Source organism: Camelina sativa, chromosome 6 (genome assembly GCF_030686135.1).
Source record: "Camelina sativa cultivar CO46 ecotype springtype chromosome 6, ASM3068613v1".
In the NCBI taxonomy this organism is placed as follows: domain Eukaryota; kingdom Viridiplantae; phylum Streptophyta; class Magnoliopsida; order Brassicales; family Brassicaceae; genus Camelina; species Camelina sativa.
The window spans coordinates 27,382,289-27,409,806 of record NC_141885.1 but is presented as its reverse complement, the minus strand read 5'-3'; the positions used below and the strand labels follow the sequence as shown (position 1 = coordinate 27,409,806).

At 38.6% G+C, this 27,518-nt stretch overlaps 5 protein-coding genes, 1 long non-coding RNA gene and 3 pseudogenes across 11 annotated transcripts; 2 read left to right on the top strand and 7 right to left on the bottom strand.

The window, feature by feature from the left end:
* Nucleotides 1-1,854: 1,854 nt before the first annotated feature.
* LOC104793492 (uncharacterized) lies at nt 1,855-3,804 on the bottom strand. Its single transcript, XM_010519846.3, has 8 exons — nt 3,462-3,804; nt 3,258-3,362; nt 3,029-3,176; nt 2,851-2,940; nt 2,695-2,749; nt 2,480-2,602; nt 2,333-2,389; nt 1,855-2,228 (listed from the first exon to the last, which is right to left on the bottom strand). Exons 1-8 carry the CDS (start codon nt 3,527-3,529, stop codon nt 2,104-2,106), a joined length of 771 nt encoding a protein of 256 aa, XP_010518148.1. The 5' UTR covers nt 3,530-3,804; the 3' UTR covers nt 1,855-2,103.
* A 47-nt stretch (nt 3,805-3,851) lies between these two features.
* Nucleotides 3,852-6,081, top strand: LOC104793491 (uncharacterized). 2 transcript variants are annotated; one of them, XM_010519845.3, is made up of 6 exons: nt 3,852-4,106; nt 4,459-4,667; nt 4,763-4,906; nt 5,114-5,322; nt 5,533-5,791; nt 5,871-6,081. In XM_010519845.3, the coding sequence occupies exons 1-6, from the start codon at nt 3,881-3,883 to the stop codon at nt 5,997-5,999; spliced, it is 1,176 nt and encodes a 391-aa protein (XP_010518147.1). In that variant the 5' UTR covers nt 3,852-3,880; the 3' UTR covers nt 6,000-6,081. The 2 variants fall into 2 exon arrangements, 1 of the variants encoding a protein (XP_010518147.1); XR_015560047.1 differs by having other exon boundaries at nt 3,881-4,106; nt 4,763-4,934.
* On the bottom strand, nt 6,027-8,722 carry LOC104699455 (UDP-glucuronate 4-epimerase 4 pseudogene; annotated as a pseudogene). The gene has a single exon (XR_015560046.1). The product of XR_015560046.1 is annotated as a UDP-glucuronate 4-epimerase 4 pseudogene (transcript).
* A 234-nt stretch (nt 8,723-8,956) lies between these two features.
* On the bottom strand, nt 8,957-11,835 carry LOC104793490 (3-phosphoshikimate 1-carboxyvinyltransferase, chloroplastic). Its single transcript, XM_010519843.3, has 8 exons — nt 11,180-11,835; nt 10,848-11,092; nt 10,597-10,750; nt 10,122-10,336; nt 9,921-10,038; nt 9,564-9,774; nt 9,419-9,480; nt 8,957-9,335 (listed from the first exon to the last, which is right to left on the bottom strand). The coding sequence occupies exons 1-8, from the start codon at nt 11,519-11,521 to the stop codon at nt 9,117-9,119; spliced, it is 1,566 nt and encodes a 521-aa protein (XP_010518145.1). The 5' UTR covers nt 11,522-11,835; the 3' UTR covers nt 8,957-9,116.
* A 381-nt stretch (nt 11,836-12,216) lies between these two features.
* LOC104793489 (transketolase-2, chloroplastic-like) lies at nt 12,217-15,057 on the bottom strand (annotated as a pseudogene).
* LOC147943039 (F-box protein At1g30790-like) lies at nt 15,024-16,355 on the bottom strand (annotated as a pseudogene).
* A 2,036-nt stretch (nt 16,356-18,391) lies between these two features.
* LOC104793485 (DNA repair protein RAD51 homolog 3) lies at nt 18,392-20,558 on the bottom strand. Of its 2 annotated transcripts, XM_010519841.3 has the most exons (9): nt 20,392-20,558; nt 20,135-20,232; nt 19,918-20,041; nt 19,789-19,822; nt 19,626-19,696; nt 19,317-19,543; nt 19,069-19,200; nt 18,904-18,970; nt 18,392-18,805 (listed from the first exon to the last, which is right to left on the bottom strand). In XM_010519841.3, the coding sequence occupies exons 1-9, from the start codon at nt 20,501-20,503 to the stop codon at nt 18,630-18,632; spliced, it is 1,041 nt and encodes a 346-aa protein (XP_010518143.1). In that variant the 5' UTR covers nt 20,504-20,558; the 3' UTR covers nt 18,392-18,629. The 2 variants fall into 2 exon arrangements, with proteins under 2 accessions (XP_010518143.1, XP_087311199.1); XM_087455073.1 differs by lacking the exons at nt 20,135-20,232; nt 20,392-20,558 and having other exon boundaries at nt 19,908-20,068.
* A 69-nt stretch (nt 20,559-20,627) lies between these two features.
* Nucleotides 20,628-23,822, bottom strand: LOC104793486 (putative tRNA N6-adenosine threonylcarbamoyltransferase, mitochondrial). The gene is made up of 14 exons (XM_087455072.1): nt 23,668-23,822; nt 23,342-23,552; nt 23,193-23,237; nt 22,875-22,949; nt 22,520-22,616; nt 22,336-22,426; nt 22,201-22,250; nt 21,913-22,103; nt 21,730-21,815; nt 21,525-21,600; nt 21,365-21,448; nt 21,169-21,283; nt 20,998-21,086; nt 20,628-20,900 (listed from the first exon to the last, which is right to left on the bottom strand). The coding sequence occupies exons 6-14, from the start codon at nt 22,377-22,379 to the stop codon at nt 20,733-20,735; spliced, it is 903 nt and encodes a 300-aa protein (XP_087311198.1). The 5' UTR covers nt 22,380-22,426; nt 22,520-22,616; nt 22,875-22,949; nt 23,193-23,237; nt 23,342-23,552; nt 23,668-23,822; the 3' UTR covers nt 20,628-20,732.
* A 38-nt stretch (nt 23,823-23,860) lies between these two features.
* LOC104699453 (uncharacterized) lies at nt 23,861-25,283 on the top strand. Of its 3 annotated transcripts, none has more exons than XR_015560049.1 (5): nt 23,861-23,985; nt 24,140-24,190; nt 24,278-24,336; nt 24,439-24,924; nt 25,023-25,283. It is a non-coding gene; the product is annotated as an uncharacterized LOC104699453 (long non-coding RNA). The 3 variants fall into 3 exon arrangements; XR_015560050.1 differs by having other exon boundaries at nt 25,010-25,283; XR_015560048.1 differs by having other exon boundaries at nt 24,439-25,283.
* Nucleotides 25,284-27,518: the final 2,235 nt, after the last annotated feature.

Here is a 27,518-nt window from a genome sequence, read left to right as displayed (position 1 = left end):
TTGAAAGAAATATTTTATGACCAAACTAGCTGACATACATCTACTATATAATTAAATATACTCCTTATTGTATTTGCTACAGTATATAAGAAACAGTAGTGTGATAAATCCCTTGGACAACAAAAACAAACAAACAGTAGTGTGATCGATATGATTTAAAAGTCACGCCTTATATTTGGATCGTCTCCAGAGAAAACCCTCACACGTTATCTTAACCCAGCCTGTCCCATTTTGTTTGAATGTATGAGATCGATGTTTCATATTTTGTTACAAATTGAATAACATCAAATATATTTTTTTTTATGAATAATCATATGTTGGTACTTGGTAGGCACCGCATTTTACTGATATATCAATCCTTGTTTTGTTTTTGAGCAAAACTATGAATTTTGTTTTGTTATATATCGTGTCCATTTTTGAGTGGAACAATTGCCGTTTTTTCTATATTGAAAAATAGTGTTTTTTTTGTCCTTCTCGTATTTATACGTTGAAAACCGAAACTTAACTTATATGTGTTCGATGTGTTCTTTAATTTATTTAGATCTATAAAATTGGTCCAAACGCTATATGTTGTATAGGCGTGCCAATTAATTATCATGTGTGATCAAATGCATCAAAACAATTTTTCTTTAATTATAAGATTAATATACTGGTTAAAGTTGTTTCGTCACATATATCAAATTTGCGGTTCTCATTTACGTTAAATAGTTAAAACTATTTATAATTACAGTAAATAAGACTTTTTTTTGGTCATATTCATAAAAAGATAAGCTCCACTACAAAAAGTTCCACAAGCTGGAAAAAAAAAAATCACATTTCAAATTCAGAGAATTCAAATATTAAAAAGTTTCTTCTATCTCACCTAACACGGGAAGACAAAACGAAGTAGTGTCCATGATAGAACACAGAAAGACAGGTATATAAGCTCCATGATTACAATTTTTTTATACTGTATATAGAAATTATGCGAATAACAGAAACAATCAACTTCGTTCGTAGAAAACTTATATACTTGTGTCAAACAGATATCACATAACATAACTATTTAGAATAGTATGATTATGGAAAATACGTTCGCTTATTTGTGTAAATAGTTTCAACTCTCAGCTTTGTCAGATATTTCTGTTCTACTGTATGCCATATATATCTGCATAGTTAATTCGTAATGATAGATCACAATGTTCCACCCCAAAAATGATGTAGAGCACTAGAGCCCTAATAAAATTAGTTCAAAACATTTTTAAATTAGTCAATATTTTAGAGGAAATTTTTACAAGGTTTTTTGTCAGGTACTTAATTATTATATTGACTAGGAAATAGTACATAAGAAGAAAAAAAAAATATGATATGAAAGGTCTGCATCACGGACATCGAGTTTTTTGTTGGAGACCACAAAAAAACAAGCAAGTCGAAGACAAGATTCAAGTATAATGTTTCAAAAGCATACACTAATTTAATTAATGAAATTACGTCGTATTATATTCATTCTCTGCTCTAACTGAAGAGTCGAATACTGCTGCTTACAAAGAAGATATCACGTGACCGAGACAAATGTTCACTTTAAATAGTTAATTAACAGAGTAATCTCGTCGACAATACATATCTTTTACGAATTTGTTCTCTTTTTTGCTTTCACGGTTCTCACTCTTTTTTTTATTCTTGCGTTTCTCTAAACCTTTTAAAGAATCCATGCTTTTTTTTCATAAAAAAAATTCTGACATTATGATACAATCAAAGACTAATGATACATTAAAGATTTAAAGTAGTATTTGATAACTGCAGCTTAAAAGACTAAATCCAGCTTTAAGCATATGCATAATTACAACTTTTCAGAGCAAAGAAAAAGATCATTCATTGTTCCTCATATCTTTCGTATTGGGCCTTGAAACACTCCGTAAAAAGGCTAGTACACTTGGTTTCTTTTAGCACACATGGGCGCTCATGTCTTTCGACAACAAAAACACCATAATCTCGATTGTTCCGATAAACTGTCATATGTGCAATTGGAGACATTGAGACATTACATAATCAGAGTTCACAAGAATCTTCACAGTCATTGTCACAGAATCCTGTGAATCTTCGCATGATGTTGAATCGTATGAATCAGAAAGGTATGGATTGCCGATCAGGCCAAGACTCGATCTTCTGGAAGTAATCCACAGGCACTACACCATCAATGCCTTCAGTCAAAATCACTTTGTTGTCTGAGACGTAGAACGTAATCCCATCTGGATATATATATTCACAAGTATTACTGAAATGTTGGATCTTTGATGGACACAACACTTATTTTTAAGAACAGGGAATTAAGGTCTCATGCTAAAAGTAATACCTTCAAGAGCTTTCTTCATGTCGAGGAAGATCAAAACATTAACATTCCTTCTCATGCCTTCGCCAAAATCATGTAAAAACTTGGAATCAGATAAATGTGCATATTGCAATAATGCAGAACAAACAACAATAGGATACAAAATCTTACCACTAATCACTTCAACATCTGTTGGTAAGCCACAAGAGAAGTGAACATGCATTCTATTCATGCGCTTTAAGCCCGATGCCAAGATGGATTCCAAATTCTTCCTATAAGTTCCATGTACACACACTGCCATTACAGAAATTTCTAATTAACACAGAGCAACAATGCAAGTCATACATATAACAGAAGTCACAAGTAAGTGTCCTACTAGTTAGTACCTGGAGCTTCTTCTGGTGACAGTATTGGTTTAAGTAACTTTTCTGACTCCACCGTCTGCACACAAAGACCCAAAATAAATGGAAAGGTCTCAACTTTCAACACATAAGATGAAGATGAAAAGAGGTAAATGCTAAGAAATGTTTAAAGTTAATTACCGTGATGGAGTGGCCTTGGTTTGCACGGATCAAGAGCTCACCATTCTCTTCCAAGAGGCTAAAACGTTGTTTATTGTCTCTTCTCACAGCCTGCAAATTTAACGAAACCATTACAAAACTCAATTCAAACGAACTGCAATCGAAATTGCTCGTTAAGTGTTAAGAGAGTGAAACTGACCTCTCTGATTTCATCAATCGTGTGTGACTTCAATTGAACATTAGCATTCGTTTTCAAATTAAGCTTAAGTAAATCTTCAACTTTAACAAAACCATCACCTCTCATGTTCAATCTAAGCTCAGTAGCCATATGTCGCAAGATTCGTGTCCTAATTATACAACCAAATACGAGTCAAATCAAGCTATATATCTCTAAAATACATCTCGAATCAGTAACGATCGCAACTTACAAAAGTCTTCCAAGCGCATCAATATTATCTTCACCGCCACCGCCGCGGCCATGAGGTCTGCGTCGATCGTTCTCTTTATCATAGCCTGATGATCCTCTACCGCCGCTACATCAATCAAAATCCGAACACTAAACATCACATGAATCAATGAGGCAAAATCAAAAGAGATGTTGAGTTTTTAAATATTGAGAAAACTCGATTCACCTTCGGCTAGATTGAGCGAAGGAAGATAAATTAGGTTTTCTAGAAGAATTGGGTACTGAAGCATCCATGAAAGCAGAAGGAGCAGGAGACAATTTCGGGAAGATACAGGCACTACTGCTCAAGGTCAGAGCTTGAAGACGACGCCAAAAAAACCCGACCAGTGTGGTATATTGATACCATGATCACCGATTAAACCGGTTCATTATCGTGAGAGTTCGGTTTAAATCAACAAACATATCTATTGGGCCTTTTGTTTTCTGGCCCAGTAACAAGAGAAATTCGCGTCGTTTTTTGTAATTAGATGTTACATTAAAAACGTCACGTAGTTTGGATCCGTCTCGGTTCTGGCGGGTCTACTCAATCCTCCTCCTCCTCCTCCGATCAGCGATTGCAATTGAAGGTTTGTTTAAACGAAATCAATGGCTTCCCGGAGAGATTATCGGAGCATGAGATCGTGTAGCGGATGGCGTCGATTTCTCTTACTTATTCCTGTGCTCTTTGTTCTTCCTCATCTCTCGTCACTTGTTGATTTTTCTTCCGATTCGGTGAGGAACGATTTGCAAACCGTTCGTAGTAAGAAATTAAATCACCTCGTGCTCGGTCCTGTAGCTGGTCAAGGCTTGCCGGATCGATTACATTGCCGAGGTTAGATCTTTTGCGTATTCTCCTATTTTTAGGTTTGCTTAGAAGCTCACTACCTAAATTGCTAGAAGTTCGCAATTAAGCACTATTTTGGTATAGGCACAGATCTGAATCAATCAGCATCTTCGATTTGTGTTCAGAAAGTGATCTGAGTAATATTTTTAGTATAACTTGAGTGTAGAACTCAGGACTTTGTCTTTATGACCATTTGAATGAGATGTCATACACTTGGTTTGTTTTGGTTTGCTTCACAAACGTTGTACCATTGTTTTCATTCATTGGAATATCTCTCATTGTATGCTTTTTTAGGAACTGCAATTTGGGATGACAGTGTTGTAAATTGTCTTTTGTTTAGGCACCAAGGCTCTGAACAAGACTCACACTTCAACTTCTCATATGTCTGGTGCTGGAAATAGTGTTTCTTTTGTCACAGTGTTTACTATTTATAATACTACGGTAGATAATTTGAAATCCTCCAATATGGTTTCTGTTGTTGGGAATGTTACCTACAGCAAGCCACAGAGGTCAATGGCAGTTCTAAATGCCTTTGCCAACTTCATTCAGGTAACTAACATTGCTGAGTTTTCCTCTAAATTTTGAAACTTTTTGGTGTTTCTTAACTTCTGCGTCTTCTATCTGATACAAAATCTGGTTTTTAGGTGACTATGCCCAAGAGCAATGTTGTCATATTGACTGATCCAGCTTCTGATCTCTCCATCCAACAAAGCAATGTGGTGGTACAGCCTGTTCGGGGTGATTATTCACGGGGTAACCTGATGCTTCAAAGAATCAGGTCTTACATTGTAAGAGCAAAATCGCACTGATACCTAGGTAGAATAAATTTGTTGCGTTTGCCTATCTATCTATTTCTTTGGCATCCATTTCTTAAGACCCGGCCTAAGTTTCCTTTTAATTCGTTCGTAAGGAAGTGTTTAGTAAAGTACCTGAGTTGTTGAGAGTAAACAAATGCTCATTGGGTCATGATTCTTGTTAAAAAAATGATTCTGCAGGCCTTTCTTGAGATGAAGCTCGAGAGGAATGAGGGTGGGATAAACCACTATATATTCACTGATTCTGATATAGCTGTGGTTGACGACATCGGGACTATATTTGACAAGCATCCAAGCTTCCATTTAGCACTCACATTCAGGAACAATAAAGATCAGCCGCTGAATTCAGGATTTATAGCAGTGAGAGGCACACGTGAAGGGATCCTAAGGTTTGCATCTATCCTTTTCTCTCCTAGTTGAATTGAAATAGAATCTCTTATGCTAGTTAAGGAAATACGCGTTGTCTCTTTGGAAGCAGTATGTGAACCTGGTATGAAAATCAGCGTAGATGATCACAAAAAAACTGATTGTATCCTCTACTGAAAGTTATATACTCAGCATATTGATGATGACTTTGTCTTCATGTGATTCAAATGCAGGGCGAAAGTTTTTCTAGAAGAAGTCCTAAAAGCATACAAAACCAAATACATGAAAGCTTCGCGCATGCTTGGTGATCAATTGGCTCTGGTATGGGTTGTAAAATCTCACCCTTCCTTTGACGCAAAGAGATTTACAAAGCCACAAGCATTCACACAAGAAATAGCTGGAGCTTCAGTGCTATTTTTACCATGCGCTCTATACAACTGGACACCTCCTGAAGGTGCTGGTCAGTTTCATGGCATGCCATTAGATGTCAAGGTACACTCTAAATCCCTAACCTTAAAGAAACCATCACGAACCCTTTCATCATATTCTCACTACTGTTAATAAAACGCAGATCGTTCACTTCAAAGGATCAAGAAAACGCCTAATGCTCGAGGCGTGGAACTTCTACAAATCTACTTCAAACATTCCAGATATGTTATGTCTTGTTCTAGGTAGTGGAAGAACTAAATACGATTTCTAAGCCTAACTGTTGTCGAAGAATAGACTGTTTTTGTGATTTTCTCTTTTATTTAAATCAAATCAACCACTACAACAGTTACGTACCGGAGAAGTAAAATAAATAAATTAAATTAAAAATAACCGAATGGGTCTCTCTCTGTGTTCTTCTCACTCTCTGTTACAACAATCCCCCAAAATTACTCAAACAGAAGAAAAAGGAAAAAAAAAAAAAAAACAAAACAAAAATCAAAAGATCAATGATCGATCATCATCTAGCGGCGGCTTTAGAGTGACCGGAGGAGGAGTAATAACTCAAATACCATCTGACAAACTTCTTCAAACCGGTCTGGAGATCAGTGGTGGGTTTATAACCAAGCTCACGTTGAGCTAAACTAATATTAGCATGAGTAAACGGAACGTCACCGTTTCGTGGCATCTTAATCACATTCTTCTTCGCCTTCACTTTCAACTGCCTCTCCAATATCCTCACCAGATCTGAAACCGGCACCGGCGACGTGTTCCCTAGGTTAAACACTCTCAACTGCGCCGGACCTCTCTTCTTCCCTCCTGTCCCCGTACTCTTCTCCGCCGTATCAAGCGACGCTAAACATCCTTTCACTATATCGTCAATGTAAGTGAAATCCCTAGCCACCGTTCCGTGATTCGCCGATTCGAATATCGAAATCGATTTGCCTTTTAGTATATCTTTGGTGAAGAAGAAGTAGGCCATGTCTGGCCTTCCCCAAGGTCCGTACACCGTGAAAAACCTCAATCCGGTTAGTGATAACCCGTAGATGTGGTTGTAGGTGTGGGCGATCTCTTCGCCGGCTTTTTTAGTCGCGGCGTATAAACTCGCCGGTTGATCTGTTCTATCTTTCTCCGAGAAGGGGACTTTCGTGTTGAGTCCGTAGACGGAGCTAGACGAAGCCCAGACTATAGCAGGCTGTGGATTCGCGGATTTGCAGATCTCGAGGAGATTAACGAATCCGGCGATGTTGCTGTGAACATAAGAGCTAGGGTTTTCCATTGCGTACCGTACACCAGCTTGAGCTGCTAGATGCATAACGTGAGTGAAGGAGACGATCTTGAACAGCTTACGTAGCAATTCGACGTCGTTTATATCTCCTTCGACGATGAAGATACCGCTTCTCTCTAGCAAAGCTTGTCTCGCTCGTTTCAGGGATGGATCGTAGTAGTCGTTGAAGTTGTCTAGACCGATTACGCCGTCTCCTCGGCGTTTCAATGCGGCGGAGACGTGCGTGCCGACGAAACCGGCTGCTCCGGTTACTAGAACTGTGATTCCGTTGGTTGTTGAGGTTCGGATACGAGCAGAGGATCGGATACGTTTTTCCCAAGCGGGTCCTCCGTAGGTGTAGGTACGGAGTGAGCGGCGAGATGGATCGGAGGAGGAGGAAGGGGAAGGGTTGACGGAAGGAGGAGATCGGAGGAAGAGTAGAGAGATGAGACAGAGGAGGAAGAAGGAGAAAAATGCAAACTTTGTGAGATAAGATTGGAATCTGAGACGATGCAAGTATGAAGATTTCTCCATCTTGAATTTGCCTGGGCTTGAAGGTATCATCTCGTCTAGACGCGACATTTTTTTTTTTATCTCCTCTTCTTCTTCTTCTTCTCCTTCTTCTTCTTCTTCTTTTTAATGGCAGCTTCTTCTTAGAATCTTCAGGTTTCTTGGAGGGGGATTAAATTAAATGGAAGGTTTCTTTGTTATGACTCCAAAATGAGAAACACGAATATTATCTTTTTTATTATATTTATTATATTCGAGGATCAAAGTTTGTGTGTGTGATAAAAAAAAAGAGGGACACTGTTGTAAAATTTTTAAATTAGAACATGGGGATTGAAGATTTTAGAGATTCAAATCAAGGGAGAAGAAGAAGAAGAAGAGAGTCAAAAAACAAGTATTTTGATCTGTTTGACTTGAATTTAAATAAATAAAAAATGAATAGAAAAGATGGAGATTTCTGTTAATAATTGATAAGTTTTTTGACTGTAAAAAGTTGTTTGAATCTTCTAAAGAGACTTGAAATTTCTTTTGATTGGTGAATAAAAATACTCCAATATTTTCGGGAAGCCTCTGATCCCAAAAGGTTTTTGAATTTGAACCAAAAGTTTTCAACTTTTTGGTTAATAGGTTTGTTTTGCGGGGATAGTTGTTAAATAAGCAAAATGGACTCTAAATTTGAACAGAAGGTAGGTTGTTAGATGACCCTAAATCCTATGTTTATTCGTTTTCCCTGAATGGTGGTGTAAGAGATATTTTGGGCTCTTCAAACTTTGGTTTTAGTGCTTTCCTCTATAAAAAACACGATACTCTAAATTACTATACATTTCCAAGAAACCAATTCTCTAAATATGGCTCTTTTGTACAAAGCCATTAGGTGTGTGTAGGGTTAAAAATCATGGTTTAGTAGTGAGTTATAAACCAACTTTTTTTAAAATGGCTAAACAATAAAAGGTTGTTGGAATCACAAGATGTTTTTTTCTTTTTATTATTAGAAAAGGAACAAGTGAATCAAAGGGCTATAATGGCACTCAAGGACCCCATGTGAGGATTTTGATTACATAAGACAAGAACATGTCCTCTTTTTCTCCTTTATGAATTGGCATAACATGTCCCCGTGCCTTTGTCCCTCTTTCAGATGTATCTACTCCAAGATCTACTCTCTTGTCTCTTTCTCATTGCTGTTAAAATTCCAAGACAATACAATACTATACTATACCATTTAGCTCCCTCTTCTTGATTGTAAGGCTATGTGATTCGTCTGTGATAACGATTTGAATGTGTTAGAGATGTGGTTCTCGAGCGTTGCGTATTTTGTATGCGATTGTCCAAACGTGTAAAAAGGCAATAACACATTTACCATACAGAATCAGAACAGAGTTGATATCAAAACGGGCTAGGAGCCGAGGACAGAATTGGCTTGGTCAGCCCATCAAAACAACACTAAATACAAGTGTATATAAAGAGCAAAAACTGATTCAATGATTGCATCTCACTCGGTTCCAGTACACACACAAACAATACTCTCGGTTTCTAATAAATGTTACAGAGGCAAGAAACATGAAAAACAGATAAGTAAGCATTGGATCGAAAAAGTAAAGACAGTGGTGTTTAGATTGTTTAGTGCTTTGTGATTCTTTCAAGGACTTGGAAGTAGTCAGGGAAAGTTTTTCTTGTGCAACCAGGATCTTTGATGGTGACCGGAACATCAGCACAAGCTGCAAGAGAGAATGCCATTGCCATTCTGTGATCATCATATGTATCAATCTCCGCTGGTTTCAGCTTTTTTGGTGGAGTTATCACACAATAATCTGAACCTTCTTCCACTGTAGCTCCCAGCTGAACACAACAAGAGCAAAATTTGATGCACCGATTTACTTAGAACGAGCATTACAAACCGAGAAACGAGGTGGAAATCTTACCTTTCTAAGCTCTGTGCAAATGGCAATCATCCTTTCTGTCTCCTTTACTCTCCAGCTAGCCACTATATTGACCAAATATAATGAACTATTAAGTGACCATGAATATTGAGAAACACTAATCTAAAGAGGGTTTTTTCTTACTTACCATCTCTAATGGTTGTTGGACCATCGGCAAAGAGAGCAACGACGGCAAGAGTCATGGCTACATCAGGCATTTTGTTCATGTTGACATCAATAGCGCTCAAGTGTCTCATTCCAAAAGCATCTCTAGGTGGTCCTGTCACAGTCACACTGTTCTCTGTCCAGGACACTTTACATCCCATTTTCTCAAGAACCTCTGCGAATTTCACATCTCCCTTGAGACATCACAAAAATTTGAGTTTAGATTCTTCAAAATAAGTTCACACAACTTGACATAGCCTTAGAGAGACAAAAGTTTGAGCTGATCGAAATTGCATTATAAAATTAGTATCATCATGATGATTCAGAGTAGAGATATTACCTGCAAGCTGGTCGTTCCACAACCCTTAACAGTGACAGTCTCACCAGTAATGGCAGCACCAGCCAAGAAATAACTAGCACTAGAAGCATCACCTTCTACGTAAGCATTACCCGGAGACCTGAATCATTTCACCATTTTAGTCATTATATTGTCAATCTAAGGTTTGTGATTTCAGAAAAGGAAGAAAAGAATAACTCTTACTTGTATTTTTGCCCGCCCTTGACAAAGAAACGATCCCAGCTATCACTATGCTCGGCACTAACCCCGAAACGTTCCATCAACTTCAGTGTCATTTCAACATATGGAACAGAAATCAATTTATCGACTATCTCAATCTCGACATCTCCAAGAGCTAAGGGAGCTGCCATGAGCAGAGCAGTCAAGTACTGACTACTAATTGATCCCGAAAGCTTCACCTGCAAATGCAATATATGTCCGAGGTTTCAATCAAGAAATCATACAAGCAAAAAGGTAATTGAGAAAGAAAAGTAATCTTTACTAGATAAATCATTTCCACACCAAAACCAATTCCTTTGCTTTTAGGATCTATCCGCTAACAACAAACTAATAAATGGAATTTTGACAAGCTAAGCCTAGGATGAAAACACATTGCTGCAAGTGTTCATAAAATAAGTGTCGAGATTCAAAATCACACATGCCATTTGCAAGATCTCACCTTTCCCCCAGGAAGGCCACCATTAGCGTTGACACGAACAGGAGGGCAGTTAGTTCCAAGAGTACATTCAACATCAGCACCAAGCTGCTTAAGACCAACAACCAAATCTCCTATAGGTCTTTCTCTCATCCGAGGCACCCCATCAAGCACATAACTGGGATAAACAAATCAAAAAGATAAATGTATCAGCACAAAGCTCCATTCTATAAAAATCAAAAACTCACTCAGAAGCATCAACTCCTATAATCTACCTTGCATTGCCACCTGCAGCAGTAACTGCAGCGGTAAGTGGACGCATAGCAGTTCCTGCATTTCCGAGGTAAAGTTCGATATCACTCTTTGCATCTACGGAAGCTGGGAATATCCCACCACATCCTTCAACTACGGAACGATTGTTCTCACTGTCAGTTTCCACAGTAAGCCCTAGTTTCTTCAACGCATCAAGCATGTAATTGATGTCATCACTGTTCAACAAGTTGTCCACTACAGTAGTTCCCTAAAACATGACAGCCAAAATGGTAAAGTACCTATCTTTCATTCTCAAGCTAAGAAAAAACGAGAGAAATCCGAGAGATATGTATACCTCAGAGAGAGCGGCGAGAAGCAGAATCCGATTTGATAGAGACTTGGAGCCAGGTAGCTTAATCAGACCCGAGATTTCTCTAATGGGCTGAAGCACAATCTCCGACGCCTTCTCAGCCGTGGAAACAGAAGCCATAACCTTAACAGGACGGATCCTAGAACCCCCGTTTAGCATCATCATCCCAGTCTTCTTCAAACCCAAGGACGAAATCCGATAAGCACGAGGCTGCTGTTGCGTCTTCAACGAGACTGATAAGGGCGATTTGTGTTGATTGGATTTTGAAAGATTGGAGATAATGAATGGGTTTTGCACACCATTGCAGATTCTGCTAGCTTGTGCCATTGGAGAAAACTTGTTGTTAGAAAGATTTGATCTTTCTCAACTCTGCCTTGGTCTAATTACGCAGAAATTTCTTGGTCTAAATCTCTGATTACAGAAAATGAAATTTATAAACTTGTGTTTACTTTGGCGGCTTTACACTTTTTGGGGAGGGTTTGGGGGGGAGTTGGTAAGAGGAGAAGGCATCCATCAAAATCTTTCACCAACCCAACTCTTACGACTCTGGTCTGGTTTGAGAGCGTTTATCACACCCAATTATAACATGACACGTGTTAGTTAGGTGTTCACGTCAACAAGTCGAGAAAGCAAGTGGTGGTGAGAGAGAGGCTCTTTTGTTCTTTGGTAGGTGAGAGAAAGATGTTATTTTTAATTGGGCCTTCAGAAAGTTAATGGGCTTTTCTAACAAAAACCCATGAAAATTGGTTGGTTGACAATAACGACTTCTTCCTTTTTTTTAGTTGTGAATATTTGGAATTGATAAATGATAAGTTAATTAGGAAATTATGTTATGTGAATTAGGAAAATTTTGAGAACCAAAATGGAAATACATTTTTTTTGCGAAAAGGAAAAATTCAACCATAAAAAGTAAAACAAAGTACAGAATATATCGAAATAAATCAATACAAACTTATGTTAAATACAAGAAAACATAAAGCATATTTTGAAATTTCTTTATTTGGCTGTACGAAGATATGAGATACTCTGTTTAGATAAGCGACTTAGCTGCATCAACCATAGCTTCAACGGTGATACCAAACTCTTTATAAAGCTTCCCTGCTGGTGCACTTGCTCCAAACGTATCAATTCCAATAGATTTCCCTTTCCTTCCAACAATCTTTCCCCATCCAAAAGTTGATCCAGCTTCGATACTTACTCTAGCTGATACATCAGATGGCAAAACACTTTCTTTGTATGCATATGATTGCTCGTCGAATAGCTCCCAACACACAAACGAAACCACTCTCACTGTTTTGCCTTCTTTCCTTAACTCCTATGCAGCTTGAGCGGCAATCTCTAGCTCTGATCCGGTTCCAATCAAGATCACATCGGACTTGTTACCGGTTGAGTTGTCAGAAACGGTGTATCCACCTTTCTCGACGCTTTCAATTGATGTTCCTGGAAGCTGAGGCAGCTTTTGTCTAGATAAGGCTAAGACAGAAGGTGTCTTACGTTTTGTGACAGCGATTTTGTATGCACCGGCTGTTTCGTTCCCATCAGCTGGACGGAACATCATGATGTTAGGCATGGCACGGAAACTGGATAAGTGTTCGATTGGTTGGTGGGTTGGTCCATCTTCTCCAAGACCGATGGAGTCATGTGTCATAACGTATATAACACCAGCTTCAGATAAAGCTGAGATTCTCATTGCAGCTCTCATGTAGTCAGTGAACAAAAAAAAAGTTGCACAGTAATGGATGAAACCGGGGCTGTGAAGGGCAATGCCATTGCAGATAGCTCCCATTCTATGTTCCCTCACACCAAACCTAAGGTTTCTTTCTTCAGGTGTATCTTTTTGGAAGTTTCCAAATGCTTTAAGCAATGGTATTGGAAGATGCAAGGTCAGCACTCCCACCAAGGAAACCAGGCATAACTTTGGCAAGTGCGTTAAGACATTGCTGAGACAGGTTTCTGGTGGCATCACCTGGAGATTCTGGTGTATATGTCTGAAAGATACAAATAAAGTTGCATTGAGTAAACAATGCAAGAATACCAATTACAAGTTACAAGTTATACTTATTGGAAGTGCCTTCTCCTAACCGGTAGGCAATTCACCCGAGATAATAGATGTCAACTCTGCAGCTTCCTCTGGGTATTTCTTCTCATAAGCTGCAAACTTGGCAGTCCAATCAGATTCAAGAGCAGCCCCTTCTCTCGTGTGATGGCTCCAATGGCTAGAAAACGTAACAATTATAGTAATTTACCAAAGCAGAAACAGAAACAGAAGTGTGGTTATACTTACCTTTTGACATCCTCAGGTACTTGGAACGGCTCATATGGCCATCTAAGGTTATTTCTGGTACCCTAAACTTCTTCTTCCCCAAGCGCAGCTCCATGGAGACTGTATGAGTTTGCTTTGTTGGGAGAACCATAACCAATTGTAGTAGTAACCTAAACCATACCACAAAACAGAACATTAAAGGCCTTGAAGATCAATCAAACATTGCTTAATGAGTTCATAATGGCTAACCAAAATTGTAATGATACCTTAATCAAAGTGGGCTTGTCTTTTATAGCCTTAGCTTCCCTAATGGCAGCACAGATCTCATCATAACCATTGTTTCCATTCTTTACCCAAATAACATGCCATCCAAGAGCTTCAAAACGTTTGTCCACGCTCTCGGTAAAAGCAATATCTGTGTCTCCATCAATGGAAATGTGATTGTCGTCATAGAAAGCAATGAGCTTTCCAAGCCCCCAGTGGCCAGCCAAAGAGCAAACTTCATTTGAAATCCCTTCCATCTGACAACCATCTCCAAGAATCGAATAACTAACCCAAAATAGCAACATATAGATATCAAAACTCAAAACCAGAGAAAGATAACAAATTAAGCAAAAAAAAGATTCAAAAATCTTACGTGTAGTGGTCAACAATCTCATTGTCAGGTTTGTTGAATCTCAGCAAGAGCTAAACCAACAGCATTTGCAATACCTTGCCCAAGAGGACCTACATGTATGCAAAAGCAAACAATGCAAATTGCAACGATTGAAGGAGAAGAGAAGCTTCTTTAATCGCCATGAAACCGTAACAAACTAACCAGTAGTGACTTCAACACCAGGAGTCTCGAAGTTCTCCGGGTGACCAGGAGTCTTACTTCCCCATTGACGGAAGCTCTTCAAATCTTCTTCCTAATAAACAATTCCAACACTATTTACATCAATCCTAACTTATGTCTCTGATTCTGACGAAATTGATAATCAGAGGAAGAGATGACAAAACAAACCCTAACGCTGTCGTAGCCAGCAAGGTGAAGCAAAGCGTAGTGCAACATGCATCCATGTCCAGCAGAGAGAACGAAGCGATCACGGTTAAACCAGTAAGGGTTCTTGGGGTTATATTTCATGAATTCATCGTACAATATATGAGACATTGGAGCACAACCCATAGGAAGACCTGGATGACCTGATTTGGCCTTCTCAACCGCATCGATCGCCAGAATCCTGATCGTATTCACCGATTTATCAACCAGAGACGAATCAGTGGTAGTCTCGATCGCCTCTACGGCTGCTGCACGAACGAGCGCTGGGCGGAGAGAGTGACTGCTTGTGGAGACACTGCGTCGCACGGTTGCGATGGTGCGTGGGCAAGTGGCTTTGAGACCAGAGAAAGATGGTACGGAGACACGGTTTTCAGAGCCATTCTGAGAGATAGTTCAGGTTAGGAGAGCTTGAGAGAGTGCTAGAGAAGACGTAGAAGCCATTGATGCTCTCTGTTTGGATTCAGAAAGGACACAGTCTTGACGGCCGTGATCCTCTACGGCTTTAACAATTTATCAAACCTTGTATTTTTTTTTGTTTAATTTTCAACTAATCATTGAATTTTACGCTAATTACTAATTTTAGACCCTATATAAATAGTGAAGTGAACATTATGGAGATCGAGCGTTTGTTCACATCAAGAAGACATGAACATGATATTCTCAATGTAACCTGGAAAACACAAGATATCACGATCTTGCTTCCCAATTCCATGGACACTTCTAAACCCATCATCGGCGATCCCTTCGACTTGTGCACTTCTGCAACTCTCTTGGATCACATCGCAATAGAAAACAGAAAAAGGCTTAGATGATTCTAACCGGTGCGAGACCAACATGACTTCTCCGGTATGAATCTCTCCCGGACAAGATGGTCTCTTCTCCCTAAGTAAAGCTTCCCACTCACAAGGCACAGCGCAAGCCATGTTATTCCACAACTCCTCTTTCTCTTGAATCCACACACGCATCTCATTATACAAGTAATCACACTTTATTCCTCCTAAGTTCTCCTTGGTGATTTATAAAGTTCCAACATTTGATATCGTCTTTCGGTGGTGCGTTAATAAACATCATTCTCTCGAATCTAAGATCGAATCTAGCTATCTTCTTGCTATCTCCAACTCCGTAGTATATAGAACCATTGATGCAAATTCCGCCTTGTACATCTGTGTAAGGCTCTCCAGGGGAGTTCTCGACCCTTCTCCAAGATCTGGGTTGAGATCGAGATCCCAGTAATGTTAAAACGAGATGTTCTTGTTTTATGTCTGTTCTACCGCGTTTGTGCCCATCATACATCATCACACACAACACTTTGTATTCATCTTCCACCGGATCGTACCCGAGACGTGCGTGCGCGACTCTTCCGTTGGCTCTGAGTCTCTGACACGGGGCAGTGTCATCAACTGTCGCGTGGTGGGATTACAAATAGCGATTGATGAGCTACGTGTGCAACACACCAGCCCGTTCACGGGGGGATATGTGATGTAGTAGGGCCCGTAGGAGGCATCACATCTGTTGTTGTACTTGTAGCCGAGATCCGAGATCGTCATGTCGTGTCTGGCCACAACCGTGGAGGATTTGTCGTCGTGTTCAGGGGATGAGAAGATGAAAAGCTTCCCGGAATCCAAGTCTTCAAAGGTTACAAGGAGACGAGGCCGAGTCCTTGATCGGATAAGAAAGGCGTCGGCGAAATCTTTACTATGGATGGTAGAGAGCCACAGCTTCGACACGGATCGGAACCTCATGACAGATTTAGCCGGAAGCCTCGATAGTATCTGGAAGGTGAGCTTAAGGGGAAAGGTTGTCGTGGAGTTTCCTGCACGGTCTAGGTTAAGTGATGTACACGGTTGTGAATCTTGCATTGCGGCGTGGTAGTGATTGCCCTAGAAACATAAAATCCCATTCCCATAGATATATATATATATATATATATATATATATAACACAAGGCATATTTTACTTATTTCTTAAATAGAAAATGGAAGTTTCAGTGCCGGGTCGGTCTTCCTTTTTTTTTTCTTAGTTCCACATTTTATTTATTTATTTTGTCTATGGAAATTGCCAAATTGGAAAGTGTTACTGTGCTATACATGCATGCATGAACTTTTTTTGTATACGCAAATATTTTTGGTCCGCTTATTTCTTGTATTCGTTAATTTTATTATCAATCAAAGTATGTATATATACCTCTAAATGTTACTAATTATCGTTTTCAATAGTATTAGCAATCGTCATTAAATAACATAATTGTGTATTATTTATTACGTACTATCGTTGTATCACTATATATGTTGATGAGAGAAAATAATTTGAAAGATATTCAAAATTTAACATATTGAGGATAAGTTAAAGGGAATTACTCTTTAATTATTTTCCATAAAATTTTTCACAATTAAAAAATATACTTTTTTAATACTGAAAAAATACATTTTCCTAATAATACCTCACACACACACACAGGACACAGCAATCAATTAGACTACGAATTAGATAAAAGACTAGTTGAGAGTTAAGAGCACGTACGGACGATGCCTGACAGCCTCAGACGATAGAAGTTCAACATCGATCTTCTCTCTTTTGGTATGTAATGGCCACTTGATGAGACATTGAAGAAGGACGAGGGAACAAAAATTTATACAAAAATGCGTGCATATGTTTTATTTTATAGTATGCTCTTTAGTGGTAAAAGATCTCAGTTTTTGTCTAGAAATCCATATGCTTATATATATACAGACTTTATAAGTGGTGCACACAATAAAGTAAAATAAAAAGACATTAGTATCTCGTTTCTCGTCGTATGTATATAGTCATATCCCTTGCAAAATACACAAGTTTGAATGCTGTAGTTGTTAACGGCGGGAACAAATTTTAATCGTCACAGCAACATGAATGAATGAGAGAAATTCAGCTTTATGCAGGATATTAAAGTAGATGGACCAAAGACAAAAATTGTCAACTACTAAGGGCTATATGTTAAATTCTTGGTGTATTGATTGCACTTACGAATCCCTTGTATATATATCAGCTTAGAGAAAATGGAACAGTTAATATTGTAACTACCATTCATTTACCCATCTAGCTAGCCATCAAACGGCTATATGCATAACTTTTATTACATGGAGAGAAATGGATTTACGCTAGCATTGAAATTTTTGGTTGATGTTGAAAATTTTACCTATTTAAATGAATCAGTTATTATTTTGACCAACTCAATTCCCACATTTACCCATCTAGCCCATGAAACGGCTATGCTTAAATTTACATACATGAAATGAATTTATGTTGGGTCCCATTTATGTTCATATATACACGGCATTGAATTATTATTATTATTACTAATTACTAATTATATTGAAAATATAGCCATTTTAACGTGTACGGTGATTTTCTTGCCAGCTAACGTTCGCGATGTTTCTTCACAAAGAAAAAAAAAACGTTCACATTGTTTTTATTTATTTATTGTTCAAAATATATGAATTTGTAATCATTGCATACATGGTTGCCTTCAGCCTCGGCTTCATTGTATTCATTCATGTTGCTGTGACGATTAAATTTTGTTCCCGCCGTTAACAACTACAACATTCAAACTTGTGTATTTGCAAGGGATATGACTATATATACATACGAGAAACAAGATACTACTAATTAATGTCTTTTTATTTTATTTTATTTTATTGTGTGCACTACTTATAAAGTCTGTATAAAAAGCATATGGATTTCTAGAAAAAAATGAAAATATAGCATACATCATTTTAGAAAAAAAAAAAAAAAAAAAAAAAAAAGAGAGGAAGAGATTATGAATCAACCAATTAGATCTCGTCAAGCTAAAGAAAATCTGACCGTTGGATTCAGAAAGGACACAAACTTTGACGGCTGTGATCCTCTATGGCTCTAACAATTTAACGAACATAACTTTTTTTTTGGTTCAATTTTCCAAGTCAAAAAAGCCATGGTCATGACTGATAACAAGCAAAGGGTTGGTGAAGAACATAATTGCTTTAGATTTGAAGGTTGCAATTATTTATTTAGTCCGGTATTGACCAGTCTAAATCATGCACTTCAACCGAATCAAGAACCGAACCAAAACTAAACCGGAGAAAGCTTACTCATGTACTTTGTGCCTGTGTTGTGTGTTATTACATCATCTTGACTCTTTTGCTGCTTGAGGATGAGTTTCTCAGACCTCTACTAGTTACTGTGTATGAAGCCGAGGCTGAAGGCAGTGAAGGAGACTTATCAATATAGGCATAACGCTCATCACCGTTCCAATACAGAATGACTCGGTTGGTGCACGAATGAGACCAGCTATCGCCTGAAAACAGCACAAGATTGAACATTTAAGAATCATTACAAAATGAGTGCTGATGATTATATAGCAACCTAGAGACAGTAGATTTGAGTTTGGTTCACCTAATGCTAGAGCTAGTTGAAACGAGCCTTCAGTGTACTTTGTGGTCACCTGGTTTAGTAACACAACCTGAGATTGGATTATAAAGAGTTTATCATGGAACCTCCTCCACTTAAGTTAGTTCAGGATGTGTTGTGATTCAGATCACTTCTTGCAGACATTCTTACCGCAAGTGAGAACTTTTTGGCAAGCTTCATGAATTTAAGAGCCATTTCGCTGAGCACTCGAGTCCTCTGGACCAAGTCATCAAAGTCCTGACGGAAATGAAACGTGATGCTGTCAACGATTACCACTTTAACCTGCAATCATAAAAGATTCAAAGAGAGTCTTAGTGATCGTGGAATAATGTTTCAATAAACTTGTAGCAGCAAGATCAATGGATGTCAGAGTTGAACTAATACTCGTATATACCTACATCTTTATTTTCAGAGATGAACTTGTCAAGATGGTTAACCAAAGCGATTTGCTCGGTGTAACTGCAGACACGGAAGTAGAATATGTTCTCTAAGATATCTTTAGGTTTCATTTGAACTTGATTTGCTTTAAAATGTTTATGCATGTATCCTGTGTATTCTTCCATATCCTCTACACAAGCTTCTGCTATCTGTAAAGCACGTTCCACCATGAAGCTACCTTCTGTATCTGTAATATCCCCAGGCATCAACAACCAAAAAAGAGTAATCAACCAAGTCATTCATCCTCGTTTAACTAAAAGAAAACATACCGATATATATAGCTTTCCCTCCAAGACCACCAAACTCACGAGGAATCTGAACATTCACAGAGAGCTGGATCCTAAAAAAAATCAAAATCGAAGTTAACCTAAGAGCAAAAACCCGATACATTCACTCACAGTAGAGGAAACCAGAGAAGCGGATAATATTTACCCAATCTGAGTCTTGCCAATCCCTGGTACCCCACCTGGAGAAAGAAAGGATCACACTTCTTGTTGCCAAAATACAAGAAACAGAGAAAAGAAACAATCAAGATGTTATCAAGATCACACTTCTTGTTACCAATCTCTGTAACATCCCTACAGCTTATCCCACCACCCAAGATGTTATCAAGATCAGAACAAGATGTAGTAATCCGCGGCAAAGACTCCTCTTCGTGAAGCATATCCCAAGCGTTCTTTGCTCCTTTGTTTGTTTATAGATAACAAAACGTATCCTTTAGTGAAATCATCCATCATCATCATAAGAAGAAGTTCCAAAGGAGTTCATCAAACTTAGCATTGATGAGAGAACGGTTTCCATTGCAAGAATTGGATCCAGAGGATTGATTAGCCAACTTCAAAATCTCAAATGCTTCATCTTCTGTGATATTTGCATCTGCTCATAAACCCACAATAAGGTGTATATAAACCCTAAACATCATCAACCCAGGAGGAATCGATTGCGATTTACAGAGTTAATCATGAAACGATTCGAGATCTCCTTCAATTCCCCAAAATTAAAAACCCTATACGAAGAACAGATTTAGAAATTCACCTCGAGCGAGATCAGAAGAAGAGACGGAAGAAATCGAAGACAGACTAGTGTAACCGGCCGATATAAGCTTTCCTCTAATCGAAGACGACAACGCTAACCTCCATGCCTCCATGACTGTAGTCGATTTCGCCGGCGAGTTGCGCCGCCCAATTGAGAGTGTGTGTGTGTTGGCGCCAACTAAATAGATAAAATAAAAGTATAATGAACCGGACACGGTTTAGGTTAACCGGGACAAATAATTGAACGAAATTGATTCAACAGATTAACCGGAAATAGCGTTTGTTACTCGGTTACATAATATACACATTGAGAGACGAATAAAAGCTACAATGTTATGGAATTTATGAGACTATCTTTCTTGCTACGTTTTGTGTTTGTTGTTGAAGAGAATCATCTGCTCGGATGATTGAAGTAAGTGACGGGTGAATCCTCGCAGTTCTCATCGAACGAGCTTCGCTTCTTCCTTTTGCGTACTCCTCTCCAAGAGGCCACCTCGGTCGAAGATCATACTACATTCATTACATCAATCACAAAGTTAGAAACTTTTCATCTTTCTAAGCAACAGAATCTTTAAAAGTATCTCAGAGTTTTGTTTTAAAGACATACCACGTAATCATCTGGTTCAATTGTAGGTGGAGGTGGATCGTATCTTCCTACACGAAAATGCTCAAGACCAGTCCAAGCCACCATTACTCCTGGAGAGATTATTGAATTTGTTAATTTCTCTTCTCTGTATATCTAATTCGATCAGACAGGAGAATCTCACAATCCATTTACCATTGTCTGTGCAAAGGCTAGGAGGAGGGCAAACAAGTTTCAGGTTTTTGTTTTCAACAATGTGACTGAGTCGAAGTCGTACATACTTGTTTGAAGCAACGCCACCAGAGACTACCTGAAGATAAGTCAATATTAGTCTAGAAGAAGCGTTGTTCAAGCAACACGGAGGTTTCTTTTTCCTCATTATAGCCCTCACCATATGTTTTATAGAAGGCTCTAGTTCTAATGCCCAGTCTATTGCTCGCTCACACTTTTCCTCAAGATGCAAGACAGCTACTCGCTGGTTCATATAAATTGAACATGTTTAGAGATCAGCATTTTTCACAAGAACATTAAAAACACTGATTGATTTGTACCTGGAAAGAAGCGGCAATGTCAGCCCGGTTTCTTCTGTCTTCGTTTGTTGCAGAAGAGAGGGGGCATTTACAATCGCTGCACATCCAGCAAAAAGACCATCATTTTTTTTTAAACAAAGCTTTCTCAGATGCAACATAACTCAGTGAAACATTACATTTAAGACATCCTAAGCTGATTATAAGATCTAACTATTTAAAACATTACATTTCTTTGGCTTCAATGGCTAGCCTCACTTGTGTCTTCAAACCAGCATAAGAAAAGTTGCAATCTTTATGATTTTTCATTGGAACCTGATAAACATCGTAATGTAACATAAATGATTCTGACTTCGAGTAGAACAAGAATAGGTAAGTTGTTTAAACTAACCAGCAAACTAGTTTCACTTACATTAAACTTAACAGACTTGGCATCACCCTCCAGAGCAAGTTCTTCAACAGCTGGTCCGCCACTTCTACGCATATCAAGGCCGAGCCATTTTGCTGTCTTGTCAAATGCTTCACCTATAGCATCATCTACAGTAGTCCCAAGTTGTGTGTACTGACCCAGCTTATGAGCAAGAACAAGAAGATTGTGCCCTCCTAGACAGAAAAAGGGGCAGTACCGTTTAGACAAAACCTAAATACCATTGCGAAATTGTTTCTGCTTTAGAAAAGAAAAAAACAATAAGCAACGTACCTGATATAAGCAATGCCATAAAAGGAAAGCTTAATTCCTGTTCCACTAGTCTACAGAGACAAATCAAAAGCTGATGAGCCATTCACAAAACTCAAAGTGCGAGCAAAAACAAAAAGCGAGCATATTAAGCAAGACCTAGCTACAAGGGCATGAGCCTCCATGTGATGCACCCCAACCATCGGGAGATTGAATTCACCAGCAACTCTTCGAGCCTTCCGTACACCAACTGTATGACTCAGAAAGAAACACTTAATGAGGACTGTAACCGACACTAGTTATTTCAAGAGTACAAGAGTGAATACTTTTTACTCCAACTTACCACGTAAACAGAGGCTCAAACCAGGTCCAATGGTAACAGCAACAGCAGAGAGATCCTTCTCGGTCAAATTGGCTCTATCAAGGGCGTCTTGCACAACCTGGAACCAATATATCATCATTTATTGTCCGAATGCTGAAACCTATGCATATCTTAGGGTGGAAAGAAGCAGCTGGACCATTGTATATTGATGCAGGAGCATGTCATGGAATTCCGAACAAGGAAAGAATCAAGATACTAGAGAGGTATTGAGTAATGAGGGAAAAAGAAGTGTATAGAAGTATAACCTGATGGATAACCCGGTATTGAGTGTAGACTTGCAATGCTTTCTAATGAGGAAAAAGAGGGTGTATATTACCTTACCAATAACCCGGGAGTGTGCTTCTTCAGCCTGTTTAGGAGCGACGCCTCCATATTGAGCAAGCAGGTCTGCCTTATGTCGCCAATTCCAAGATCAGAACATGTAAAAACTTGACGAGTTACAGTATATAAAGAAAATAAACTTTGAATTCCAAAGAGAGAGAGAGAGAGAGAGTTAAAAAAGAAGTGAAAGGCTTTCTTAGAAAAAACAATGTCTTCAAGTCACATTAGTGTTGAGTCTTGTAAAACATGTAAAGGCACTGCCAAAGAATCTTCTAATAGCTGATAATAAAGCAAAAGGACTGATCTTTTTTACCTGAGAAGAAATGACTTGACTAAGAATTTCACCATTACCTCGCACCTAAAACCCCCCACACAAAATTCAGTTCACATAAGTGTAAAAGATAAGGGGGGGGGGGGGGGAAGAAAAGAACAAAAATGGTGATTAACTAAAAAGGGACTTACGATAGCAGCAGCAGTGTCGTCGCAGCTCGTTTCAATGCCCAGAACAACCAAATTATCATCAAAATAATTCGAATTTGAGAAAACTCTTGCTCCGGTAGAATAAAAACGCGTCCTTTGAAAATTGGGTGAAGGTGATGATAGTGGAGAGGTTAATAACGGTAAAGTTGGGGATTTGGTTTTAAGTTGATGGTGTTGTTGTTGTTTTGGTAATCTAAAGAGAGAAGGATTAGTCACTGCTAATAATACAGAGATGATTCCAGAAGGATAAATATTGAATCGGGAGATCGCCGGAGAAAGCGTAAAAAAAGAAAGGCGAACCATTTCACCTGTCTGTAAGTGAGCCCAAACAAAGAAAGAGACGAGACGGGGGAATTAGCGCTGTGCGGAGAAGATAGAGTTTTACAGTACAACAACAACAACAGGCGCGTGGTTCACTTCCGAGTAGGCTGCTGCCCAATCCCGGTTTAAGTCCAAACCGAATTCAATTTCGGTTTTGGGTGAACCACTGCAATTGGGGAATCAATTTCGGTTTTGGCTTCATTCTCGCTTTTGTTGATCCTCTCTCTCTCTCTCTCTGCTCGATTGATTGCGATACACAAAAGGGAGAGGGGAGCGATGTCGTTGCCACTACTACGGAAGCTGAGGTATTCTCTCAATCATTCTCATGTCACAATATTAGAGAACCCATTGTTGTAATTTCTTCACTAGATACTGACTGCTGTATGAGAGGAGGTTGATCCTGTGACATGACAGCTACGATCATCAGATATCATTTCTTGAATGCTGCATTTAGTGCAGGTTGCTCTCAACTCTGGGAACAAACAACCAAGAAGAACAGACTTTCTTCTGGTACCCTTGTTTTTTATACTACTACTTTCTCGTGTAAATTGGGAGATGATGAGACATGGATATTATTGGTTATTGGTTCTTTTGTAGCCCAACGCAAATGCTTTTTAAAGGCTCAGCTGTGAACTTCTCAAGAATTTTGTCCTCAGGTTAAGTATCCATCCATGTTTGCGTTTTCATACACTACTCAGTGTTCTTCTTAACTTTAACTCATGTCTTTTATCTTATGCGATTTTTATCGGCATTGGCAGAGGCTGTGCAGCACGCTGCTATAATCGCTGAGGCAATCTTCACGATTGAGAAGCTAACTCATTTAGAGAGGATTCTTCCCTGGTAACTAAGGTGGAGAGAGATAAGTATAAATCTGTCCTTGAAGATGCAGGACAGGTTCAGTGGAGGTATGCATGGTCACCCCTACAGACTTCAACTAATTATTAGGGAGGGAAGGTTTATCGGCTGAAGACTGAAGAGACGCTTAGGCTTTATAGTTACAATGCTCTTTGTTCAACATCTCTTTTCCCTGAAAACTTTTAGTACGTACTACAAGCCAGAGGAAGATAGCTTCACTCACGCCTTAAGATCTCATAACGACATGGCTTTACCACGCGGGTTTGCATTGGAAATATACTCTCTGTGTACTCAGGACCGCCTGTTATAGCCTTTCCAATTTAGAAACTGGGGATAGTCGTGCTCCTACTGGGGAACTGGTTCAATTCCTGGGTCTAGGAGTTCTAAGGGTATGTCTGAACCATCAATTTGTGTGCCTCCTTATAATCTATAAACGCTTTTACACTCTGGCATCATAATTCACTTTACATCTAGAGGTTCTCTACAGGTTGATGAATCGCTCAGAGCAGAGGAGATTGAGATTTACTATGATCCAGGAGAGCTGTTCGTGGGACTACTCAAGGGACCTTCTAATATCAGAGACCAAAACCACAGACGGTGGAGACAACACTGCAGAAAGCCCACTCACACAATAAGAAAAGTTAATGGTCTATAAAAATAATAGCAGAAAGGTATATTGTAAAGAATGATAGGATAGTACAACCGATAAACTACAGCAAGAACTAGAATAAGGCAGTTAATTTTATTACCTGGCTGACCAATTTCTAGCAGAGCACAACCTTTGCATCAACCCCTTTATGACGATCATCCATGAGAACCACGTTCAACATTTCGGTTGATAATCAGGTTCCAACCACATGGCCTGAAAATAGAAAAAAACAACAAAGACTCAGAGAAAATGAAACATGTATAGCTTACCATCTGACAGAGAAGAAAACCCAAAAAAAAATTATAGTTCTCTCATATACGGTAATGTGTATACCTTTTGTGATAGTATGACATGGCCAGCTGAGAAACATTACATTCCCAGCTGAGAAACATGTGTATACCTTTTGTGATAGTATGACATGTTCTTACCAATCTTCTACGCACTGAATCATCCAAATCCGGTGGCTTTTTAGTAGCTCCTGCAAAACATTACATCCAAGCGAATGATAAGGGCAAGCACAAACAGAACCTACCAACAGAGTGAAGATTATATTTGATAAAGACTGGAATCCTACCAATGCCAATCACCAAATCATCAGATGTAGCGGTCTCACCTGTTACATTTACACATCTACTGATTAAACCTTTCAAACTCAAAGACACTTCAAAAATTGATTCTCGAGACTTATATAAAAAGAAAAAGATTTATTACTTTATTTGCTTGGATGGTAAGAATATCTGCACCGAGTTCTCAGATTGGCATCATTGCAGCTTCTTCACACAGTGCTTGAAGCTCGCTTCCTGAGTATCCTGTAACATTAAGAAGCTTATTAGTTACTTGACTCAGAAACTGTAACACTTCTACTGGTGATAATAAACTAATCTGTGTTTCTTAGCAATTGGTGGATATGAAAATCCTGGTGACAGATAATGTTCTTACCAATCTCCTAAGCACTGCATCATCCAACTCCTGTGGCTAGTTACTTATTAGTAGCTCCTGCAAAACATTCCATCCAATTAAATGATTAGGGCAAGCACAAACAGAATATATATGCCAGCAGAGTGAAGAATGGATTTGATAAAAGACTAAGGAATCATACCAATGCCAATCACCAAATCATCAGGATTAGAAGTCACACCATCAAACTGGATAAGGAATTCTGATTTCAATCTTCTGCTTGTTTCATTCTCACTGATCGACCTTGTTGACATTACACTATCTATCTAAGAATCAGAGTACAGTTCTCTACATAAACAAGGATCAAAAATAGGATAATAGTATGCAATTAATGCCTTAACAAATTCATTGAAGCAATCAATCCTGATACAGAAACATATCACTTATAAAATCTACCAACATCACCATCACCTTCCAGCATTTAGGATAAAGAAAAAAGAGAAAGAAGCAAGACAGATACCTTATTTCTGGACACTCACAACACCGTTGATGCTAGAAACAAGCAAAACAGACATTAACAAATCACGTATGGTATTGAGAGAAGTCAACTTACATAGCTACAACCATCCCCTGCAACTAATCCTTAGATCACAGATCATAAATCGCTTGCAAAACACCTACAAAACAAAGAAAGAAACGTACGGTACAAAACAAAACAAAAAGACGTGTAAGAATAAGAACAAAACTCCTGCAGAAGTGTGTCCATCAAAGCCATCACTGATCGATAAAAGCATCATCCAAAACCTGAAACAACATAACGAAGAAGTAAAAATCACATGAACATAATAAAAAGCCTTAAAACGATTCAGTTTAGAAACTTAGAAACCAAACCCTAGAAGAGCAATATGAATGAGAGAGACAAGGATCAGTCAAAGCCATCACCGATCAAATCGTACGATCCTCCTCCACAAATCTAAGCAACAAAACAAAAACGACTAGTAATTAGTAACATGTAACTAAACAAACCACCAAATCAAAGAGAAAATTCAGAAGCAAAGAGAGATCCGTTTAGAGCAAAGAACCCGTGAGAACGCCTGAAGACGTAACCGACTGGAGAGGAAGGTGATGATCAGATCCATAATTCTCTTCTGAAACACCTGCAAGGCGAAGAAAGAAACGTAAGGTACAAAGCAAAATAAAAAAGAAGAAGTTATAGACGTTTTAAGAGGACGAAGAAAACAAGACATAGCACAGAGTAGAAGCGTGTCCATCACTATCATCATTGATTGATTAAACCAAACCCTAGAAAAAAAATAAGCAAGTGGATCGAGTCAAGAAAAAACATCAGAAACTAGTTTAGAAGCAAAGAAGCGAACCACCGATCGAAGCGACTGTACACTAGAGATAGGAACGAATACGAAAATTAAAAAAAAAAAA